The sequence below is a fragment of the Anomaloglossus baeobatrachus genome, chromosome 3 (genome assembly GCF_048569485.1).
Source record: "Anomaloglossus baeobatrachus isolate aAnoBae1 chromosome 3, aAnoBae1.hap1, whole genome shotgun sequence".
In the NCBI taxonomy this organism is placed as follows: Eukaryota; Metazoa; Chordata; class Amphibia; order Anura; family Aromobatidae; genus Anomaloglossus; species Anomaloglossus baeobatrachus.
This window is the reverse complement of record NC_134355.1, coordinates 114,367,883-114,391,761: the sequence shown is the minus strand read 5'-3', so window position 1 is coordinate 114,391,761 and position 23,879 is coordinate 114,367,883. Positions and strand designations below refer to the sequence as shown.

The 23,879-nt window shown below is 49.0% G+C and overlaps 1 protein-coding gene across 1 annotated transcript in view; it reads right to left on the bottom strand.

Annotated features, from left to right (window-relative positions):
- LOC142297183 (ral GTPase-activating protein subunit alpha-2-like) overlaps positions 1-8,264 on the bottom strand; it is a 210,810-nt gene extending 202,546 nt beyond the window's left edge. The window contains exon 1 of the mRNA XM_075341450.1: positions 7,877-8,264. Within this exon, the coding sequence (XP_075197565.1) occupies positions 7,877-7,982 (106 nt within the window). The 5' untranslated portion in view covers positions 7,983-8,264. The remainder of the gene's footprint in view (positions 1-7,876) is intronic.
- Between the last annotated feature and the right edge of the window lie 15,615 nt (positions 8,265-23,879).

Here is a 23,879-nt window from a genome sequence, read left to right as displayed (position 1 = left end):
AAAAATATGGCGAAGCCCACGTCATCTTTTTTTTCTTTTTGGGCAAAAAACTGCATACAGTCCTGGATGGAGGATGCTGAGACTTGTAGTTCTGCAGCTGCTGTCTGCTCTCCTGCATACACTAGTGAATGGAGGATGCTGAGACTTGTAGTTCTGCAGCTGCTGTCTGCTCTCCTCCATACACTAGTGAATGGAGGATGCTGAGACTTGTAGTTCTGCAGCTGCTGTCTGCTCTCCTGCATACACTAGTTCTGCAGCTGTCTGCTCTCCTGCATACAATGAACATTTTGAAGAAGGAAATGACATCAGACCTTTTTTTTTTTTTTTTTTTTCATCAACAATCTTTAATGGCATTGTGCACTGATTAAAAACGCAGTGAGCAAAAACGCAGCAAAAAACGCACCAAATCGCGGCAAAAACGCATGCGTTTTTGCCGCGTTTTTTAGCCGCGGGTGCGTTTTTTAGACAAAAACGCACATAAAAACGCAGCGTGAAAAAAACGCCTAGTGCGCACATAGCCTAACAGTCAGGTCATCTGAAATTCACTTCTAACTATGCAGCAGAAAGCCAGCGATGACTTTGAAGCGCTTCCTAGCAGCCACGCCTCGGACATGTGCTGAGCACTATCTGGGGTGATAAGGGGCATTTAAACTTCAAGATAATGGTGAACATGTTTCTAAAAACATTCTTTTCATGTTATCACTCCCTCTAAACACGCTGCTGATTAATGAGAGTGAAATGATCTTCTGTGAAGCATAAAAGTTGATTGATCTCAGCAGCACATTGTGCGGTGTAATCAGGACTCGCAGCGCTGTGTACACTGTGCCATCTAGTACACTCCTGAGGACTCGCAGCGCTGTGTGCACTGTGCCATCTAGTACACTCCTGAGGACTCGCAGCGCTGTGTGCACTGTGCCATCTAGTACACTCCTGAGGACTCGCAGCGCTGTGTGCACTGTGCCATCTAGTACACTCCTGAGGACTCGCAGCGCTGTGTACACTGTGCCATCTAGTACACTCCTGAGGACTCGCAGCGCTGTGTGCACTGTGCCATCTAGTACACTCCTGAGGACTCGCAGCGCTGTGTGCACTGTGCCATCTAGTACACTCCTGAGGACTCGCAGCGCTGTGTGCACTGTGCCATCTAGTACACTCCTGAGGACTCGCAGCGCTGTGTACACTGTGCCATCTAGTACACTCCTGAGGACTCGCAGCGCTGTGTGCACTGTGCCATCTAGTACACTCCTGAGGACTCGCAGCGCTGTGTGCACTGTGCCATCTAGTACACTCCTGAGGACTCGCAGCGCTGTGTGCACTGTGCCATCTAGTACACTCCTGAGGACTTGCAGTGCTGTGTACATTGTGCCATCTAGTACACTCCTGAGGACTTGCAGCGCTGTGTACACTATGCCATCTAGTACACTCTTCTGGACTCGCAGCGCTGTGTGCACTGTGCCATCTAGTACACTCTTCTGGACTCGCAGTGCTGTGTACATTGTGCCATCTAGTACACTCTTCTGGACTCGCAGCGCTGTGTGCATTGTGCCATCTAGTACACTCCTGAGGACTCGCAGCGCTGTGTGCATTGTGCCATCTAGTACACTCTTCTGGACTCGCAGCGCTGTGTGCACTGTGCCATCTAGTACACTCTTCTGGACTCGCAGCGCTGTGTGCACTGTGCCATCTAGTACACTCTTCTGGACTCGCAGCGCTGTGTGCACTGTGCCATCTAGTACACTCTTCTGGACTCGCAGCGCTGTGTGCACTGTGCCATCTAGTACACTCCTGAGGACTCGCAGCGCTGTGTGCACTGTGCCATCTAGTACACTCCTGAGGACTCGCAGCGCTGTGTGCACTGTGCCATCTAGTACACTCCTGAGGACTCGCAGCGCTGTGTGCACTGTGCCATCTAGTACACTCCTGAGGACTCGCAGCGCTGTGTACACTGTGCCATCTAGTACACTCCTGAGGACTCGCAGCGCTGTGTGCACTGTGCCATCTAGTACACTCCTGAGGACTCGCAGCGCTGTGTGCACTGTGCCATCTAGTACACTCCTGAGGACTCGCAGCGCTGTGTGCACTGTGCCATCTAGTACACTCCTGAGGACTCGCAGCGCTGTGTGCACTGTGCCATCTAGTACACTCCTGAGGACTCGCAGCGCTGTGTGCACTGTGCCATCTAGTACACTCCTGAGGACTCGCAGCGCTGTGTGCACTGTGCCATCTAGTACACTCCTGAGGACTTGCAGTGCTGTGTACATTGTGCCATCTAGTACACTCCTGAGGACTTGCAGCGCTGTGTACACTATGCCATCTAGTACACTCTTCTGGACTCGCAGCGCTGTGTGCACTGTGCCATCTAGTACACTCTTCTGGACTCGCAGTGCTGTGTACATTGTGCCATCTAGTACACTCTTCTGGACTCGCAGCGCTGTGTACATTGTGCCATCTAGTACACTCTTCTGGACTCGCAGCGCTGTGTGCATTGTGCCATCTAGTACACTCCTGAGGACTCGCAGCGCTGTGTGCACTGTGCCATCTAGTACACTCCTGAGGACTCGCAGCGCTGTGTGCATTGTGCCATCTAGTACACTCCTGAGGACTTGCAGCGCTGTGTACACTATGCCATCTAGTACACTCTTCTGGACTCGCAGCGCTGTGTGCACTGTGCCATCTAGTACACTCTTCTGGACTCGCAGCGCTGTGTACATTGTGCCATCTAGTACACTCTTCTGGACTCGCAGCGCTGTGTGCATTGTGCCATCTAGTACACTCCTGAGGACTCGCAGCGCTGTGTGCACTGTGCCATCTAGTACACTCCTGAGGACTCGCAGCGCTGTGTACATTGTGCCATCTAGTACACTCTTCTGGACTCGCAGCGCTGTGTGCATTGTGCCATCTAGTACACTCCTGAGGACTCGCAGCGCTGTGTGCACTGTGCCATCTAGTACACTCCTGAGGACTCGCAGCGCTGTGTGCATTGTGCCATCTAGTACACTCTTCTGGACTCGCAGCACTGTGTGCACTGTGCCATCTAGTACACTCTTCTGGACTCGCAGCGCTGTGTGCACTGTGCCATCTAGTACACTCTTCTGGACTCGCAGCGCTGTGTGCACTGTGCCATCTAGTACACTCTTCTGGACTCGCAGCGCTGTGTGCACTGTGCCATCTAGTACACTCTTCTGGACTCGCAGCGCTGTGTACACTGTGCCATCTAGTACACTCTTCTGGACTCGCAGCGCTGTGTGCACTGTGCCATCTAGTACACTCTTCTGGACTCGCAGCGCTGTGTGCACTGTGCCATCTAGTACACTCTTCTGGACTCGCAGCGCTGTGTACACTGTGCCATCTAGTACACTCCTGAGGACTCGCAGCGCTGTGTACACTGTGCCATCTAGTACACTCCTGAGGACTCGCAGCGCTGTGTACACTGTGCCATCTAGTACACTCCTGAGGACTCGCAGCGCTGTGTACACTGTGCCATCTAGTACACTCAATGTAACTTGGAGTGAATCACTAGTATTGATGATTTGGCCAATTTGTGCAGTAAGTCCTTCATATTTTAATATCTGTTCTATTCTATGCAGTAATTCAGTTCCAATTTCATATCCTCAATGTTTGCATATTATAGCATTTCAATATGCAGTGAACTTGGTTTTAGCACAGCCGGTCACACCCACCCACCCCGCTTATAAGATTTACAAGCAAAAGGAGAGAGGGGAGATATATAATACAAAATATAAATAAATGCATGTATTTCAGTTTAAAAGTCATTTTGCTATTGGATTTCATTAATTCCTACATAAATCAGCTGAGAGGACCTGAGAATAGACAGCTAGTTACAAACGGTCAGACTGTCATAGCGAGCTTACTGATGGATTCACAGTTGACTCATTCTGCAGCCAGCAATAGACAGAGGCTACAGAAGGAAACAAGAGCAATCATTTTATCAAACCACACAAATTATTTTTACTCTAAAACACATGCATTTACCTTTGGTGCAAACCCCTTTAACAAGAACAAACCCACCGCTCTGGAGCCTAAAGGTTGGCGCCTTGGTGCCCTGCATTGTGGGAGGTGTAGGGTTATTTAATGCACCTCATCATGCGGGTCACATTATGGCCGCACAGTGGAGGGACTGGATATATTTTAGATGTAATGATGATGTAGAGAATAATCAAGTTAATTTCAATTCATAGATGTTGTGTCACAATAGGAAGTTTGACACAGCCATTACACAGCAGGGACACAAGATTATCTCAGCACAGGAATGTTTTATCTAAACACATCCGATTGTGGAACTTATTATTATTATTCCACAATCTATTGATTAAAATTAACTTTGTGCATAAGAATACCCCTTTAAAGCTGACATTCACATTTTGCAATGGGAATTTTTGTGGCAGCCATTCTTTAAACAGCTGCGTCCTCCAGTGCAGGACCATTGCTTGTAGACACAGCCCCAATACAATGTGACAGAGCCTTTGAGCGGAGTTAGGCTATGTCAGCACGTCTGCGTTCTGGTTGACAACTAAACTGCAGCGTTTTGACAACTGTAAACACTTTGACAAAAAAAAAAAAAATGCATCCAAAATGCATGCATTTTGAATGCATTTTTGACAGTGCGGTCCCACTCGGCTCTGCTACATCCCTGTTCCGGCACAGCAGCACCATAGAGCATGACTGGCTGGTGACAGCAGACAAAGCCGCCCGATGAGAATGAACTCGGGTGAACCTCTCACGTAAGTGCCGGGACACAGGCAGTGGTGCGGGGCCCGCAGCTGTCAGAGGTGGTGCACCCGAGTTCATGCTCATCGCGCAGCTCTTGTCTCTGTTGCGGCCTGATTTGCTGTCACAGGGGGAGGGCTCTCGCTGTGATCGCAAATCTCCTGAGTGATGTCCCGCTGATCTCGCGGCTCACTTCAGTCACTCAGGTGATTTGCTGTCACAGGGGGATGACTCCAGATGTGACCGCAAATTACCTGAGTGACATCACGGTTGATAGCGCGTGACTCACTTCACTTGCTGTGTGAAGCTCACAGTGAGCGGTCGTGCTCTATGGCCGCTCACTGTGAGTGTCAGATGCAGCAGTGCTGGAAGCGACGTGGGACCTAGTGTGGATTACGTCAGACTTGGAGGGTTGTTTTGAGGGGTTAATAAAGTGGTGAGAGAGGGTGTGTTTTTGTCTTTTATTGCAAATAAAGGATTTTTCAGTGTTTGTGTTTATTTACTTTCACTACAGTTTAGTGATAGGGGGGGGGGTGTCTCAGATGCCTGCCATAACTAAGCTAGAACTTAGTGGCTGCCATTAACTCCTTATTACCCTGATTGCCACCACACCAGGGCAATCGGGATGAGTCCTGGGTCTGTCACATCTAATGGATGCGGCATTTCTGGGCTGCTGCTGGCTGATATTTTTAGGCTGGGGGGCGCCCATAACAGGGGTCTCCCCATTCTGAGAATACCAGCCCTCAGCCATGTGACTTTACCTTGGCTGGTATCAAATTTGGGGGGGGACTGCACGTAGTTTTTTTTTTTTTTTAACTATTTATTTAACTGCATGATATAGACCTGCCCACCGACGGCTGTGATTGGTTGCAGTGAGACAGCTATCACTCAGTGTGGGGGTGTGTCTGACTGCAACCAATCATAGTGGCCGGTGGGCGGGGGAAGCAGTGAATATGAGATGAGCAGACGACTTAATTTAAGTAATTTTCAGAAGCAGGTGACGCTGCTAGAGCAGTGTGACAGCCGTGCAGCGCCGGTGAGATCAGTGTGGGAGAGAGAAATCGGAGAGACCTGAAACACCTCATTCATTTCAATGGGTGGAAAATGCAACCAAAACGTACTGAAGAAATGACATGCTGGGGGTTTTTTTTAGGCATCGATTTTGTCAAATACTTGACATACAAAACGCTGCCTAAAATAAAGCAACGTGTGCATGTAATTTTCTGACTGCTCAGACTTTGCTGGGGAAGAAAAACGCATGCATTTTGTCACTGCCCCGTCGCAGTTTTAAACGCAGCCAAAACGCAGGAAAAAAGCACACGTGCGCACATGGCCTTAGGGGTCGAGGGCTGGTGTCCCAGTTTGGAGATGCAATGTGCAGCCTAGAAGATGATGAGCGCCAAGTCACATAACACTTCATTCTGCCACAGAGAAGTATCAGAACCAGCCTTCGAATTCAATATTTCACTCAGTTTTTACAACTGCCTTCATTATAAGTGATTTGTGCTCAGCCTCTGAGAACCCAATTAAAGCCCAGCTAGTGACCACGTAGTACAGACATGACTGCAGAACATACAGTATGGAGAGATGGAGGTGGGAGACGCTCTGTAGAGGTGTAATAGGGCTCCGTTGACCAGTAACCAGGGGTTGCAGTCATTGATGCATCGGGGTCTCTCATCAATCACATTACTTCCCATATAACATACATGGCAATAGGATGGACCGCCGGGACCCTAGTAATCACAATGAGGCTGTGTGTCCTCTATGTGTAGATCAGAGCAGGTTGGATCCAGCCCGGTCCCCCGTCCTTCCCTCCGGGGCCGGGGTCCAGCCCGGTCCCCCGTCCTTCCCTCCGGGGCCGGGGTCCAGCCCGGTCCCCCGTCCTTCCCTCCGGGGCCGGGGTCCAGCCCGGTCCCCCGTCCTTCCCTCCGGGGCCGGGGTCCAGCCCGGTCCCCCGTCCTTCCCTCCGGGGCCGGGGTCCAGCCCGGTCCCCCGTCCTTCCCTCCGGGGCCGGGGTCCAGCCCGGTCCCCCGTCCTTCCCTCCGGGGCCGGGGTCCAGCCCGGTCCCCCGTCCTTACCTCCGGGGCCGGGGTCCAGCCCGGTCCCCCGTCCTTCCCTCCGGGGCCGGGGTCCAGCCCGGTCCCCCGTCCTTCCCTCCGGGCTGGGGTTTTTTTTCCAGTCTGCGGCCACAGCCCAGAAATGGTGGAGGCCAATATAAGTAAATGGATTGTTGTTGGCACTGGCTTATTAATGGGTGACAGATATATGGCTGCCGTGATCAGAGCCAGCACAATCCCTGACCACCATGTACTGTGCATGGGGCACCCCCTAATCACACACGTATGACACTTCCCCTGACCGTGCAATGCATACACAATATACTACGCACAGATGTGAAGACATCAGCAGCCCCCACTGCCCTGGGATCAGTTACTAGTAATTCTGCTTTAAAACTAATGTATCACTTCAGATTAGCTTAACCCCTTAGCCACCAAACTCTGCTTTTCTTGGTGGTATTAAGGGTCCTGAATCTACAGCTCTGGAGAGCGGTGCTGCCCGTACTCCCCTGTCTGTACTCCCCTGACAGCAGACATCCCAGCACACAGGTGACAGCGGCTCTCATCTCCCATAGACTGAATCAGATGATCTGCTGCTGAAATCAGTGACATCAGCCGCCATCAATCTAAGGTGCACAGGGGCCATAAGTCCCACGCATCCCCACAGTGGGTACTGGGCTAGTGACAGCCACGCTCGGGCCACCTGTGATCCCCGCTGCAGCCTCAGAGATCTGGTGATGGGCGCCTGTGTGACTGTGGGGTCAGAGGAAGGACCCCGCCTCGTCTGGACACTGCCTGCTGTTGGGGGACAGGAAGTGTTGTCATAGTGATGTGGCGTCTGATCACTGGCAGGTAGCACATGGACCGTCAGGGGCATCCGCACTGGATCGGCAGAGGACTGCACACAGCGGCTTATGTCATTCTCAGCAAGTGGACAATCCCTTTATGGGGTTAAATCCCGAGCATCCTCTCCCAGGACAACCATATGCCCCTCAGCAGTGCACGGCGCGGCCCGCAGGGGGCAGAGCAGTCACACAGCGCTGACAGCCCGTACAACGCGAGCACTGACTGTGCGATGTGTCCGGACTCACCCAGCACCGCCCGCAGGTGCTTCAGCCGGGTGGGGACGTCCTTCTTTGGGTCCAGAACTTTCTGTGTAGATTTCTTGAGGTCTCCATGACTTTTGCGGGAGAACATGCCGCTGTGTGTGTGGGAGCTGCAGACGGGGCTCGCTGTGGTCTATGTGGGCGCTACACCAGGAGCCGCTGCATGTCCTGCGCCCCGGATGCTTCTGGAGGACGGACGCTGCGATACACGATGGCTCGGCTCCTCTGCCCTCTGTGGCTCCCGGCTCTCTCCGCTGCTGCCTGCGGTCTCTGCCCTCCGAGGCTCCCGGCTCCTCCGCCTCCTCTTCCCTGTCTCCTTCCCGGGTGTAAACACGGAACTGACCAGCGCTAACGTCAGACCAGGGAGGAGGGCAGAAGCGGCTGCGAGTAGGAGAAAGGACCTGTGGTGATGTCATCACCATGTGATCAGTCACGTGTGTGGGCGGAGTCAGGACGCGCGACTGGAGGAGCTCCTGTGGTGATCACTAGATGAGGATGTGCTGATGAGCAGCAGCGCGGAGTGCGCGGCCCGAGCACAGCACAGCACATCCCGGCACATGCAGCTCTGCACTGTACACACTGCACTGTACACACTGCTCTACACTGTACACACACTGCTCTACACTGTACACACACTGCTCTACACTGTACACACTGCTCTACACTGTACACACTGCTCTACACTGTACACACACAGCTCTACACTGTACACACTGCTCTACACTGTACACACACAGCTCTGCACTGTACACACTGCTCTACACTGTACACACACAGCTCTGCACTGTACACACTGCACTGTACACACACTGCTCTGCACTGTACACACTGCTCTACACTGTACACACTGCTCTACACTGTACACACACAGCTCTGCACTGTACACACTGCACTGTACACACACTGCTCTGCACTGTACACACTGCTCTACACTGTACACACACAGCTCTACACTGTACACACTGCTCTACACTGTACACACACAGCTCTGCACTGTACACACTGCACTGTACACACACTGCTCTGCACTGTACACACTGCTCTACACTGTACACACTGCTCTACACTGTACACACACAGCTCTGCACTGTACACACTGCACTGTACACACACAGCTCTGCACTGTACACACTGCTCTACACTGTACACACTGCTCTACACTGTACACACACAGCTCTGCACTGTACACACTGCACTGTACACACACTGCTCTGCACTGTACACACTGCTCTACACTGTACACACACAGCTCTACACTGTACACACTGCTCTACACTGTACACACACAGCTCTGCACTGTACACACTGCACTGTACACACACTGCTCTGCACTGTACACACTGCTCTACACTGTACACACTGCTCTACACTGTACACACACAGCTCTGCACTGTACACACTGCACTGTACACACACAGCTCTGCACTGTACACACTGCTCTACACTGTACACACTGCACTGTACACACTGCTGTACACACACAGCTCTACATTCAGCACTGCACTGTAACAACAACGCTACACACAGCTCTACACTATACACACAACGCTACACTCAGCACTGCACTGTACACACACAGCTCTGCACTGTACTCACAGCAATACAGTGTACCCACTGCACTACACAATAATCATAGCTCTACAGTGTACCCACTGCACTGTACACACTGCTCTACACTGTACACACAACTCTACACCCAGCACTGCACTGTAACCACAACGCTACACACAGCTCTATACTGTACACACAACACTGTATACAGCTCTGGATTATACACACTGTACACACACAGCTCTGCACTGTAAACAGGTCAACACTGTACACTGGACACACACAGATCTAAACTACCCACAACTCTACACACACAGCACTGCACACACACAGCTCTACACTACCCACTACTCTATACACACAGCTCTGCATATTACACCTATATAGCTTTGCACTGTACCCATTACACACAGATCTGGAAATTACACACACAGTTTTACACTGTGTACACACAGCTTTTCCTGTGGGTGTTTTCACTGGGGTGGGACACAGTACCTTCTTCAGTTTTTAAAGGGAGCCTGTCATGTAAAAAACGCTATTTACCAGCAGATATTGGGTTAATCTGCAGATTAATAGCGTTTGATGCTGTGCAGCAGCCACACAGAGCCTGCTGCCAGGAAGAAATTAATTTTAATCCTGGCAGCATTGGGCTTTCAGTCATAGAGGTGCGGCTTCAGTCACAAATCTGTGCATACTGAACAGCGGCTGTAACCACGCACCTGGCCCTGACTGACAGCCGTCTCAGCATTGCATCAGTACAGAGCTGTCAGTCAGTGGTGGGGGAGTGGTTACAGCTGCTGCTCAATATGCACAGAACAGTGACTGAAGCCACGACGGTCGCACGACTATAACTGAAAGCCCTAGGCTGACGAAAGAATAAAGTTAATTTCCTCCTGACAGTGGAGCTCGCAGTATGTCGGCTGCACGGCGTCAGAACGAGCTTAACCTGCAGTTTAACACAATATGTGCAGGTTAACATCGTTTTTTTTCTACATGTGAGGTTCTCTTTAAAAATAGAGATGCCACCCGGATGGAAAACAAAACTGGATGTGTGAAGGTAGTTGAGTGTAGCCAAGGAGCAGGGACTTTAGCATGTATTACTAGCTTTGGAAACCTAAAGCATTACATGGCTGTAGCCTAAAGCGGGCTTTACACACTGCGATATCGCCCGAATTTTGTCGTTGGGGTCACGGTTTTGGTGACGCACTTCCGCAATCGTTAGCGATATAGCTTTGTGTAACAGCGTTCAGCGATGTAAAATCGTCGCAAAAGCGTGATTTATCGCTAATCGGCTACACGGGTCCTAATTCCCAAAAATCGTTACTTCAGCAGTAACGAGGTTGTTCCTCGTTCCTGCGGCATCACACATCGCTGCGTGTGACGCCGCAGGAGCGAGGAACGTCTCCCTACCTGCCTCCCGGCCGCTATGCGGAAGGAAGGAGGTGGGCGGGATGTTACGTCCCGCTCATCTCCGCCCCTCCGCTGCGATTGGGCGGCGGTTCAGTGACGTCGCTGTGACGCCGCACGGACCGCCCCCTTAGAAAGGAGGCGGTTCGCCGGTCACAGCGACGTCGCCGGACAGGTAAGTATGTGTGACGGCTCTGGGCGATGTTGTGCGGCACGGGCAGCGATATGCCCATGTCGCGCAACAGATGGGGGCGGGTACGCACACTAGCGATATCGGGACCGATATCGCAGTGTGTAAAGTAGCCTTTAGTTTGTCTAAGTATGAACAACCCCTTTAAGAAGCTATTAAAAGGTTCATGACTATCTTGAGAGCGCTCACTGGTTTACCCATCATGAGATGTTTCTTGTGTGGCACCTTGATAATGAGACACCTTTTTATGGGCCATTAGTTGAATCAGCTGATTTTATTTTTTCCTTAAGTGGCAGGATTGCTTTCTAATTTCTGACAGATTTCAGCTGGTGACATGACTTTCCATGGCTTTTTGCACCTCTCTTTCTTCATGTGTTCAATACATTTCCCTATTGTCATATCTCTGTATTACAGATCACTATGATTTGATTTCTTTGCCTGTGTGAATTGGATGGATTTTTACCAACATCTGGTGTGAAAATCATGTTAATAGCACCTTTAGAAATATATTTACTTAGAAAACTGGTGACGTGTTCAATACTTATTTCACCTGCTTTCTGTTTAGTGGATGCTTGTGTCGCGGGCGGAGGAGGGGACGCCGCGCTCTCCCACTGCTCGGGTCCGGCTGCCGCGGCCTGCTGCTGCTCGGTGGCTCGAGCGATGGGCCGGATCCCGGGGACTCTAGCGGCGCTCCTAGCCCGTGAGTGAAAGGGGGTTTGGGTGTGGGGATTGTTTATTGTCCGTGACGCCACCCACGGTTGTGGTGATTGAGTGTACACCACCACTGCTCTGGCTGGGGATCCCGGGAGTGATGGTGTGGAGCAGCCAGTTGTTGTGTTGCCCCTCCGTGGGTAGGGGTTGGTGATCCCGGGGCCCAGTGATGGGGTTGGGATGGTGGGCAGGCGGGTAGGGGGCCTGTGGAGGTGCAGGGGCAGCGATGTGCCGCACGACACGGAGGTACTCACTCAGCCAGTAAACACGACACAGTTCTCGGTAAACAAACGGCTGGTTGGACGGGTCCCTCAGACGGTTACGTTGCTGAAATCCCCTGCAGTTGACGGTGACGGTCTCTTCCCTGCACCTATGTGTTGTTGTTTGGTAGCGATGGGTTCCCACCGGTAACCCGCTCCCCAGCTTGGATATGAGCCGGAGGAGCTCCACTCTTGCCCGCAGGCGCTGGCCCTGGGAAACTGGTGCCTTGGCGGTGGCGGTGTCTCCCCTTAATGGTCGGACTGTTGCCTTCAATCGGGACTTGGTTGTTGGGAGACAGTCGTCCCCTTCACTGACGGATTTGGCAAATTATGACGACTCCTAGCCTTGCCGGGATCCGAAAGGCCCCTGCCCTGGTGCTGACTAATCTTCGTATACCGCTCCGGTACCGCCGGGTCACCACCCGTCCACGGTCCTTTCGGCAACCTCCAATCAGTCTCGCCTGCAGACGGTCACCGCCGTCTGCCAACCTTGCTGTCTCAGTCCGGGGCACACACCCGGACTAACTTCAGGCTTCCTGCTGTCACTACTCCTACTTTCCTCCTTTACCACTTCACTTCACTTCCTTTCACTTTCAACTCTAACACTCATCTTAGCTCCACACTCAAGCTCTCCCTGAGCTAACTGCCTGGTTTTCCCGCCTCCAGGGCTGTGAACTCCTCGGTGGGTGGAGCCAACCGCCTGGCCCACCCCCTGGTGTGGACATCAGCCCCTGGAGGAAGGCAACAAGGATTTCTGTTTTGACCTTGTGTGTACCTGCAGGGAATGTGGGGTGCGTGTGGTGTTGTGACCTGTGACCCCTGGCTTGCCCAGGGCGTCACACTTGTAATGGAGGAATACATCACCATCAAGCTAGTGTCGTGAATCTGATGTGTGGTGCTCTGCTCTCCTGCAGAGCCTGTTCTGGGCCTCATATTTTCCTCCAGTGAATTAGTTGTTCCCGGTCTAAGTCCTGTGTGATGTGGGAGGGTTATGTGCTTTGAGGCTTTGTTCCGGGGTATGGCTTTATTTATCCGGGAGCCAGTTCACCCAGTACGCCGCCAGTGATAGTTCCTGTTTTGCAGTGCATGTCTCTGGTTCCCATAAGTGACTGTCCTGATCTTGTCCCACTTCCTAGTTCCTCGTACTCTATTCCATCTCCTCCCCTACCACGTCTTGCCTCCCTGCCTCCCTGACCTTCAGCTTGTTCCTGACCCCCAGCTTCGCTCTCTCCCCTGTACCTGACTTGTCCTCTTGGCTCCTGACCTCGGCTTGTATTCTGACTCTGCTCTCTGTCTGGTACTTTACGTGACTTCCTAGTTTACTGACTCTCGGCTCGCCCAGTGACTTTGGCTTCTCTCTCTCCCTGTTACTGATGTGATCGCCCGGCTTTTGACCGGTAGCTTGTTCGACTTCCCCGCAGATCTCTTCCACTAGGGTTTTTAGCAACTCCTAGTGGTCTAGCATCTCATTTCTCCTGGGCGCTCGGCCTCACAGCTAGCTTGTAAAAAAAATATGTAATGTATATGTTTCTGAACCTCATCGGATATAATGTAGTCTATTAGATTTCTATATGTTTATTGGGCTAGACTAGTTTAATCCCAAGCATTGGTCCCTGACTAACTGCTGTAAGTGAAGAGACTTGTCAATCACCTGAAGCAGTGGGGGAGGGAGCCGGTCTGGGGTGGAGCCGGACTAGTGTTGTCTTCGGCTATGGACCCCAGCCAGATCTTTAAAATATATTTTCTAATAGAAGGGTCCTTGGACAATAAGCTTAGTCTTCTTGCTGGGACCCCCAATGTTCAGCTTTGCTTTGTAAGGAGATTTGTCAATAATTTTTCAGTTTCCCTGGGTCATCACCAGAGGTGAAATTCAACATTACATTCGTGATTTGGAACCCTATCAACCATTTCATTGATTGGTGGGCTTACAACGGCCATATATTTACTAGGGATGATCGAATACCTCAAATATTCGGCTTCGCGAATATTTGCTGAATAAATCGCCACTATTCAACTATTCGCAAATATTCGATACGCAATGTAAGTCTATGGGAAATCCCGAATAACAACTATTTGGAACTATTCGGGCTTCCCATAGACTTACATTGCGCATCGAATATTCGCATAGCGGCGACCTATTCGGAAAATATTTGTGAAGCCGAATACTGTATTTGAGGTATTTGATCATCCCTATTTATTACCTATCCTACGGATAACTGATAAATATTAGTTTTGCTAAATCCCCTTAACTGTGAAGGAGGAGAACTTTTTGGTTGAATTAACAGGGATTTGTGTATGAAGACTTGTAAGATCGCGCACTGTATATATAATATGCTTCTACTACACTGGAGGATTCCACATAGAAAATGGAAAGGTCAAGTCTCACTTGTAAGCTCATTAGGGAAGTCAATTTATCAGGTCACATCCTATTATTCTGCCTGATGCTGAGCACAGAAGGTGGCGTTTCCTGATGGGCTGTTGCTGTTTTTTTCTGATTTGGACCCATTTTCTTCATTTTCCATTGCTCTCAGCTTGTCGTATAGCTCAGTAATCCAGGCAGAACAAGCAGGGTAGAATTTTTTGTGAAATGGTCTTTGCATTCATTTCCTTTTCAGTATAGAGGAAGGATGTCTGTGCTTGGAAACCAATGGATGTTTTGGACTAAACCCATTATCTAATCTACCAGATGTGATGTGACTTTCTAGAAAGGGTTTCCTCTCTCGGTGCTGATATGAAATAGTTGTCATGATCATATTGCAGGCTGTCTGTAAAAGAAATAAACTATCAGATGTCCTGATGGGAGGGAATAGCTGCCTTGTGTGTGCTAGCAAATAGAAAAGTTAATCAATGAACCCTAATATAATTTTATCACGTGCACATGGCCGTACGTATTACAGCTCCGTAGTAATTAGAGAAAAAGAGCATTTTTTTCTAAAAATAAAAAAGGATGGCCCTAATTCTGCATTACAGGGATACCTCATTCATACTGGGCCTACAGCTCTATATACAGTATCTAATCTAGGTGCCTGTTCTTCACTCTTAGGGGTACTTCTCACATAGTGAGATCGCTAGCGAGATCGCTGCTGAGTCACAGGTTTTGTGACGTATCAGTGACCTCATCAGCGATCTCGCTGTGTGTGACACTAAGCAGCGACCTGGCCCCTGCTGTGAAATCGCTGATCGTTACACACTGTTCTGGTTCGTTTTTTGGTCGTCGGGCTCCCGCTGTGCAGCACACATCGGCGTGTTTGACTGCGGGAGACCAACGAGCACCGACTCTGTGTAAGCAGCGTACGCTGGTAACCAGGGTAAATATCGAGTAACTAAGCAAAGCGCTTTGCTCGGTTACCCAATATTTACCCTGCTTACAGGCTGCCAGCGCTGGCTCCCTGCACATGTAGCCAGGGTAAATATCGGGTAACTAAGCAAAGCGCTTTGCTTAGTAACCCGGTGTGTACCCTGGTTACCAAGCGCAGCATCATTACACAAGTCGCTGATGGCTGGTCGCTGGTGAGATCTGCCTGATTGACAGCTCACCAGTGACCATGTAGCGACGCACCAACGATCCCTGCCAGGTCAGATCGCTGGTGGGATCCTTGGTGCGTTGCTACGTGTGACGGTACCCTTAGGCCTCATTCACATTGGAGTAATGTACTCATGTTTAATTGTCTTTATTCCAGATGTAATGAGTGGACCTGATCCACACTTACAGCATAATAGAGCACTGATTTACAATTATCATGGGGGTTACTGTGGGAAAAAAGTAAGTCATCACGGTTACAGACATTTGAGTGTTTAAAAGACTAGGAGACCACCTTCCGTGGATAGTTTCTGGACCATAGTCTTTGGAAGACATCTGATGCATGCAAAGTTCTTTTACTCCTGATGAATTGTCCCATCATTGCAAAAGGTGCAATGGATGGAAACTCTCATAATATAGAATATTGTTGATTGTAGTTGGCTTGCGAAAAAAAAAGTGTTTGTGACAATGGTTGAATTTTTCCAACTAAAGCTTCAGGTCAAGAAATTCTATAGATGATTTTAACTTCTTGGAGGTAAGGGAAATATTCAAGGAGTTGTCATTCAGGGTCCTGATAAAGGCATCACTTTCCTCCATTGATTCCATCCAGAGAAAGAGGATGTCATCTATAAAACAGAACCAATGTAGCACATGATTATGAAATGGTTCCAGTAAGCGCACCCTAGTGTCCTCTCACCACCCCAAAAAAGAGGTTGGTGTATGAAGGCACACATCTGGCCTCCATAGCGGCTCTGGACACTTGCTTATCGAACACCCTGTCAAAAACAAAATAACTCTTCTCCCAAACCATCCCAAGAAGATCCAAGATAAAAGAATCCTCTTCCTGTCCCTGGAAGTTTGAAGGTCCAGGAAGTACATGACTGCCCTGATACCAGCCTCGTATTGAATGATGGTATATAAAGACTCAACATTGAGTGTCACAAGGATGGTATCGACAGATATCCTCAAACCATTTAATTGCTGTATGAGATGAGTGGAACCTCTTATAAATGTAGCCACTCATGTCTATATCAAGAGGGTCATACCTTCTGACCGTGCACCCCTCCCCCAGTTGCCACAGGTAATCTCATTCTATATAGCAGGTTCCTACGTGCCCATACACAGAAGGTTTTTAACCCAGAGAGAGGCTTCAGAATAGCGTTAGGTACCCAGTTACGAGATATGCCGTGAAGGGGCAACTGGGCAGATATACAAATGGCAATTTCTATATGCTAAATATCTCATTTTTCTTAGATTTTCCTTAGCAGTAATGCAGGTCCATGTTCACACATTCATGGTTTCCATACTTTAGCATTATCAGAGCGCAAACTGTCTTTTTTGTATTTTATGTCATGTTCAGTTATGCGCCTGTTCACACAGGATGAGGATGAGGATGAGGATGAGGCTGAGGATGAGGCTGAGGCTGAGGCTGAGGCTGAGTGCAGGCAGTCTTAAATATGGCCAAGGACTGAGCCAAGGGTTGCAGGAAAAAATCCAGATAAATGCAGGGCCATTCGAAAAGACCATTGATCCCTGAAACAATGGGCCTTACTGGGGATTCCAGAAGATCCTTATGCACATGTAGCTATAGGATTCGATGCCAACATCTGATAATGAGAACTATTCATCAATTGTCATTTTACCTCCTTTACATACATTTCAATGGGTAACAAAACAATATTCCCACCCATGTCTGCTTCTTTTATCACAAAGGTTTTATTGTTTTTAAAAGCAGTAAGCAGTTAATGTTTGTGATTAGTGAGATTGTTCTTTTTATTAGAATCAAGTTTTATGTTTTTTTAAAAAAAATATTTGAATGGCAGGACAAAAAGAAAAGGAGGCAGTGGCTTGTGATAATAAATGGCCCTAGAAAATGCATCTCCTAACTGGGCAAGGTTGTGATGTTCCTGACGTCACCGCTCATCAGAGTTCTAATGAGAGGCGCAATCCTGGCCCTTCACCTCGGCTCTTGCTGAATGGCCTGGTGCATTGTCCATTGGGTCACCTCCTGACGAACGTGCATCAAAACGCGCATTGGGGTGTACACATTCTGTGGTGACTGCTGCACATTCTCTTTCCAGGTATATTTCCCCCACATTGCATCGTATACTCTGGGTTTGCAGGGCTTTATCAATGGATCCTGTTTGTGATGCTCACCTTATTCATATGTGGGTTAAGTTGTATCTGCACCTTAGTATATACTGTGAGGAAAAAGTATTTGATACACTGCTGATTTTGCAGGTTTTCCCACCTACAAATAATGGAGAGATCTGTATTTTTTATTGTATGTACACGTCAACTGTGATAGACAGAATAAAAAAATACAGAAATTCACATTGTATGATTTTCCTACATGACTGTGTAGTGTGTTACTAATGGTAATATTTGAAACTGTGGTCCCAGCTCTCGTCAGGTCATTGAGCAGGTCCTCTCATGTAGTTCTGCGCTTATTCCTGACCTTTCTCAGAATCATCCTTACCCCACAAGGGCAGATCAAAGTATTGTAGTGCGCCTGCGCAGGACTTCAATCCCGGCGTGTGTGCATGACGTAGGATGCTTCATGTACCCAGGCTTCAGAAGAAGGACAAAGATGGCTGAAAGAGGAGGCGCCGCACCCAAAGAACGGAGACACCCATCTGACCAGTCTGCACCGTATCAACCGTTTAGGTAAGTATTATAAAGTGATTTTTACGTTCTACCAGCGGCCTGGGCTCTTATATACAGCATGTTAGAATGCTGTATAGAAGAGCCCACTGGTGGGGGCCGCAGCTTATAGGGGCCAAATCTGGTGACAGGTTCCCTTTATTGGCATCCTGCTATATGGGCGTAGAGAGAATAGGTCTTCTTATTAGAGGCAGTTACAGGAGGAGGTTATTAAAGGGTTTTTCTGGGTTATAACTTTTTCGTCTGATGGCCTGCTATGGGTTATAATCACAATAGGTATTTGACCTTCTCTGGGTCCAGCACCATTTCTCCAACAGTGTTCAGGTTCTTTGATTACTGGCTGCAACACACATTATCACTGCAGTCAATCAATGATTTCAAAATTTGTAATCTTGCAATTTTCACACTGACCATTTAGTTGGATTTTTTGGGTTTTTTGGGTTTTTTTTTAGCTCATGCTTCCTATCTTTTCAGGAAGAGTTTTACAGCACCTCTCAAGCGGTTTTATTATTTCAGCGTTGAACTGGAGCTACAAATGTAAGGTCCCAGAACCAAGGGCAGACATATCATTGGTGCAGCCTGTGCAGCAGAACAGTGGCCCAAGGGGTAAGGGGGCCCATTTTCATCTCCAAAGCATGAGGCGTTATGCATTATTCACATAATGAGCTTTTTGGCTGCAAAGAGGCCATATATTGTTCCTGCACTGGGGCCCTCTTTTGTCTGTGTCCACTAGTGCCCTGAACTTACTATTATACAACCTCCCATCTTCAGCTCTTTCCGGCACCACTCCAGTAGCGATCCGCCTTCTTGTGACTGCATCTGTTGACTGACCAAAGGTCAGAGGTAACGATCACAAGCTCTCTGTCACGACTTATGTGATGGGATTTGGAGAGTGAGTGGAAAGTGGGAGGGGCCTGACGCTTACCCTCAAGCTAGGGAGGTACCCCGGGCTTACCCTCAACCCAGAATTATGTTTGAAGGTAGCGATGTCTGAGCCCCCAGCCTCTCCCTATCTCCTGTGCTGGCCCTGATGGTAATGTCCCCTCCTCATCCACCGCCCAAGGGGACAGACGGGGCTAGAGAACCCCAAAAAAACCCACCTATATGAACAACAGACAGGGGGATACTAACAACTCGCAAACAACAGGGGAAACACACCGGGGTGTAAAAATTTTGAGAAGGGGAAAGGAAAAATACCAACACCAGGGTAACACTTCCACACAACAATGCACCAGACAACAGCAGCAGCAAGAAATGCACCTGTCCACCTCCGAGCCCAGCTCCAGAATGACCGGCACCCCCTGCTGGAAGCAGAGGGTTTTTATCCAGGCTAGAAATGAACACCTTGCAGAGTCTGCTTCAGCAACAAAAGCTGATAGTAACCCCTTGTGTGCCAAAAGAAACAAAACCCATTTAAGGCTAAGTTCACACAGGGCATCTTTTGCTGAGTTTTTGGTGCGTTTTTAAGGTCACAAAGATGCTCCAAAATGCATGCATTTCCTTCCCCCAGCAAAGTCTATTAGATTTGGATTTTGCTGTCCACACTGGGCATCTTTTGTTGGCTGCATCTTGGCTGCGTTTTTGAAGATGCAGCATGTTAATTCTTTTTGCATTATTTCAAGTGTTTTTGAGGACTTCTAGTCAATAGATTTGACTTAAAAACGCATTGGGCAAAACGCTTCAAAAACGCATTGTTTTTACCACGGTGCGTTTTGTTGGGACAAAAACGCTGCATCTTTGTGGTAAAAAAAAGATGCCGAATGTGAACATACCCTAATGTGTGTGGCCTGAGCCTCTCAAGACTCTTAAGCAGAGAAGATTATGACACTCTCAATGCATGTCTATGAGAGCCTCGTTCTGGGATCTTTCTGACTCTCATATACTTAGGGGCCCTTTGCACACTACGACATCGCAAGCCGATGATGCGATGCAGTGCGCGATAGTCCCCGCCCCCGTCAAAGTTGCGATATCATGGTGATAGCTGACGTAGTGAACATTATCGCTACGCCAGCTTCACATGCACTCACCTGCCCTGCGATGTCGCTCTGGCCGGCGACCCGCCTCCTTATTAATGGGGCGGGTTGTGCGGCGTCATAGCGATGTCACACGGCAGGCGGCCAATAGAAGCGGAGGGGCGGAGATGAGCCAGACATAAACATCCCACCCACCTCCTTCCTTCCGCATTGGCGGCCGTGACGCAGGTAGGAGATGTTCCTTGCTCCTGCAGCTTCACACACAGCGATGTGTGCTGCCGCTGGAACGAGGAACAACATCGTAACTCCGGTCATTTCCAAATAATGGAAATTACCGACACTACACCGATGATACGATTACGACGCTTTTGCGCTCATTAATCGTATCAAAAAGGCTTTACACACTACGATATCGCCTGCGACGCCGGATGTGCGTCACTTTCGATTTGACCCCACCGACATCACACCTGCGATTTCGTAATGTGCAAAGTGCCCCTTACTTTGATAAGTGACTTCCAGCAAACACTGGAGTGATCCGGTGGTCACAAACTTCTAGAGACTGATCAGAGCAGCACCAATAACAGAAGAAGACGGCAGCTGGTAAGCATGATGCAGTGAGCTTACATTAGTGGCTGCAATGAAAAAAAAACATTAAAGTGGTGCTTTAACTTAAAAACCTGATGTAACCATTGGGTCACTTTCTGGTGACACATTCCTTTTAAATATATTACAAAATAGGGAAACATAAAGAACAGTTAGAAAAGTGGAATGCAGAAAGTCCCAGGTATTCTATTACTTCCATCAATAAACATGAGGTGCCAGATTCATGTATCACATGTCGTGTTAACGTAAGTGCTGCAGACCTGGCAGATCTACAGTTGATTTTGTAGGTGTGCTCCGTGCCTTTAGGTCCTTTTGTTTCAGATGCTAATAAAACAGTTTCCAATGACCTTTCCTCTCATTGCAGTTTTCATTGTACTTGATAAACAAGCCAAGTGACGTCTACAGCAATGTTATGTGATAGTTACTTGGCTGGGTTTGACCGTTTTGTTGGTTTTCAGCAGATATGCTTTCATTATTGCTACATAGGCTATTTAATATATTAAATCTGACTTGTTGCTCTGGTTTGTGTTTCTCACTTCCAGATTTTATTACTCCTGTGAGTATTTCTAGCTGTGTATAGAAAATATAAAATTTACCTGCTCTTTCTCCTTTGAAAACTGACTTGGGTCCTTGCTGATTTTGGGTAACATTTTTAGGCTGGAGTCGTTGAGTGTGAGTCACGCGAGGATCGCATTGCACTGCCCGGGCAGTCTCCGACTCTCCTGACAGGAGAGGGTCAGCTTTATGTATTTCTATGGAGCTGACCTGCTCCTGTCAGGAGAGCCTCCGGCCGGTCTGGGCAATGCGATGGGATACTCACAGCAAGTGTGACTCCAGCCTTAAGGGTACTTTACACGCTGCGACATTGCTAGCGATGTTGAGCGCGATAGCACCCGCCCCCGTTGTATGTGCGACATTTGGTGATCGCTGCAGTAGCGAATATTATCGCTATGGCAGCGCCACACACACATACCTGTGCAGCGACGTCGCTGTGACCGCCGAACAATCCCTCCTTCAAGGGGGGGGTGCGTTCAACGTCACTGAGCGGCCGTCCAATAGAAGCGGAGGGGCGGAGATGAGCGGGACATAACATCCCGTCCACTTCCTTCCTTCCGCATTGCCGGTGGACGCAGGTAAGGCTGTTTTCACATATCAGTTTTTTTGCATCAGGCACAATCCGGCTCAAAAACCTATGCAACAGATGCGGCGAAAAAAACGGATCCGTTGCATATGTTTTTCCATGCGGCCCGTCCGTTTTTGACGGATCCGGTATGATACTGAGCATGCACAGTTCAAAAAACCGCATCCGGCCGCCGGATGCGGATTTTGCCAGAGGACGCCGCTTCCGGCGTCCATAGGCTTGCATTGTAAATTGTGCCGCATCCGGTTTTTCACCGCAGACAAAAAACGCTGCAAGCAACGTTCCATGCGGCCACCGCATCGGCTAAATATGACGCATCCAGCAAAAATCGGACGCACCGCAAAGCCATGCGTACAATCCAGCGCTAATGCAAGTCTATGAGGAAAAAACGCATCCGGCGGCAAAAAAAAAGGATGCGTTTTTTCTGCAATGCGCCGGATTGTGCCTGATTGCAAAAAACTGATGTGTGAAAGCAGCCTAAGGAGATGTTTGTCGTTCCTGCGGTGTCACACATAGCGATGTGTGGTGTCGCAGGAACGACGAACAACATCGTACCTGCAGCAGCAACGATATTAAGGAAAGGAGCAACGTGTCAACGATCACCGTTTTTGGATGATTTTGCGATCGTTGATCGTCGCTCCTTGGTGTCACACGCTGCGATGTCGCTACCGGTGCCAGTTGTGCGTCACTAACGATGTGACCCCGACGATATATCAGTAGTGATGTCGCAGTGTGTAAAGCACCCTTTAGGCTGGACTCACACTAGCGTATGGCATCCAATGCGAGAGCATCGGATGCAATATGCTAATGACCCCCGGCTCATTCTCTGCTGCGAGCCTGAGCCGAGTGTCATGCGACTGTGACCCGATCTTGCGATCGGTTCACAGCTGCAAAGCTGAGGGCGGGCGCTGCGGAGGAGAGGGAGGGGTTAATCACCTCCACCGCCTCTATTGTCAGGCTGTGCGTATATTGCACTGCACTGGCATAACATCTGAGTGCAGTCTCATGTATCTCTTGCACCCATTCACTTGAATGGGTGTGAGTGATACGGCTCTCGCAGAAAATCGCAGCATGCTGCGACTTTTCTCGCATCCAGAATCTGGATGCGAGAAAAGCTGACCAACTGCTCTCCCTCATTGACTAGCATTGGTCAGAGTGTAGTGCGAGATTTTCTCGCATTGCACTCGTCCGATTTCAATGCTTGTGTGAGCGTACCCTTAAAGGGATTTTCCAGGTACCTATATGTTTTTCACTTCCATTATCTTTTGTTAACTTTAAATAATGGGAGATGAGGATGGAAAACATACGTGGAAACAGGGCTGTGTTATTCATAAGCCTAACTAGATTGAAGTCTAGGAGCCTGCTCCATTGTTCCAGTGGGTCGCTGTAACCAACGAAAAAAGTGTTTGTACATTTAAAAAAAATAAAAAAATAGATATAGGGCTATATACTGTAGTTCACTAACAACCGTACCAAGGACAGGATGTCAGCTGTAGTTGGGTGAAAGATTGAAGTTGCCACATAGGGGGTCCAAAAGTCCTAATAACCTAGGGACCGAGAAATGGGTTACTGCCTATCGACAAGCACTGGGGTACACAGCCAGAAAAGGACCCCTGTGCAAGAACAATATATTGGCCCTTTCCAGTCTAATAGCTCATCATTACATAAAATTCCTGCTGATTTCGAAGTAGAAATGGCCTTCTAACCTCTTGGGCTCCTGTGCGGCTGCACCAATATGTCCAGTCCTCTCTACAATTCCACACCATCAGCTTTAGTGACAGAGTAAACTTACCACCTCTGTTATTTGATGGACAGAACCTCCTGTTAGAGCCCCATACAACCTTTCTTTCTGCCCATTAGTCCTCCAGCATGTTGTCCTTGGGACTCTACGTCCATATGAAGCAATAGGCACTTTGTGTTCTGCCAAGTAGTAGCTCAATAAAATCCTATCTAGTATGGTTTGGATGT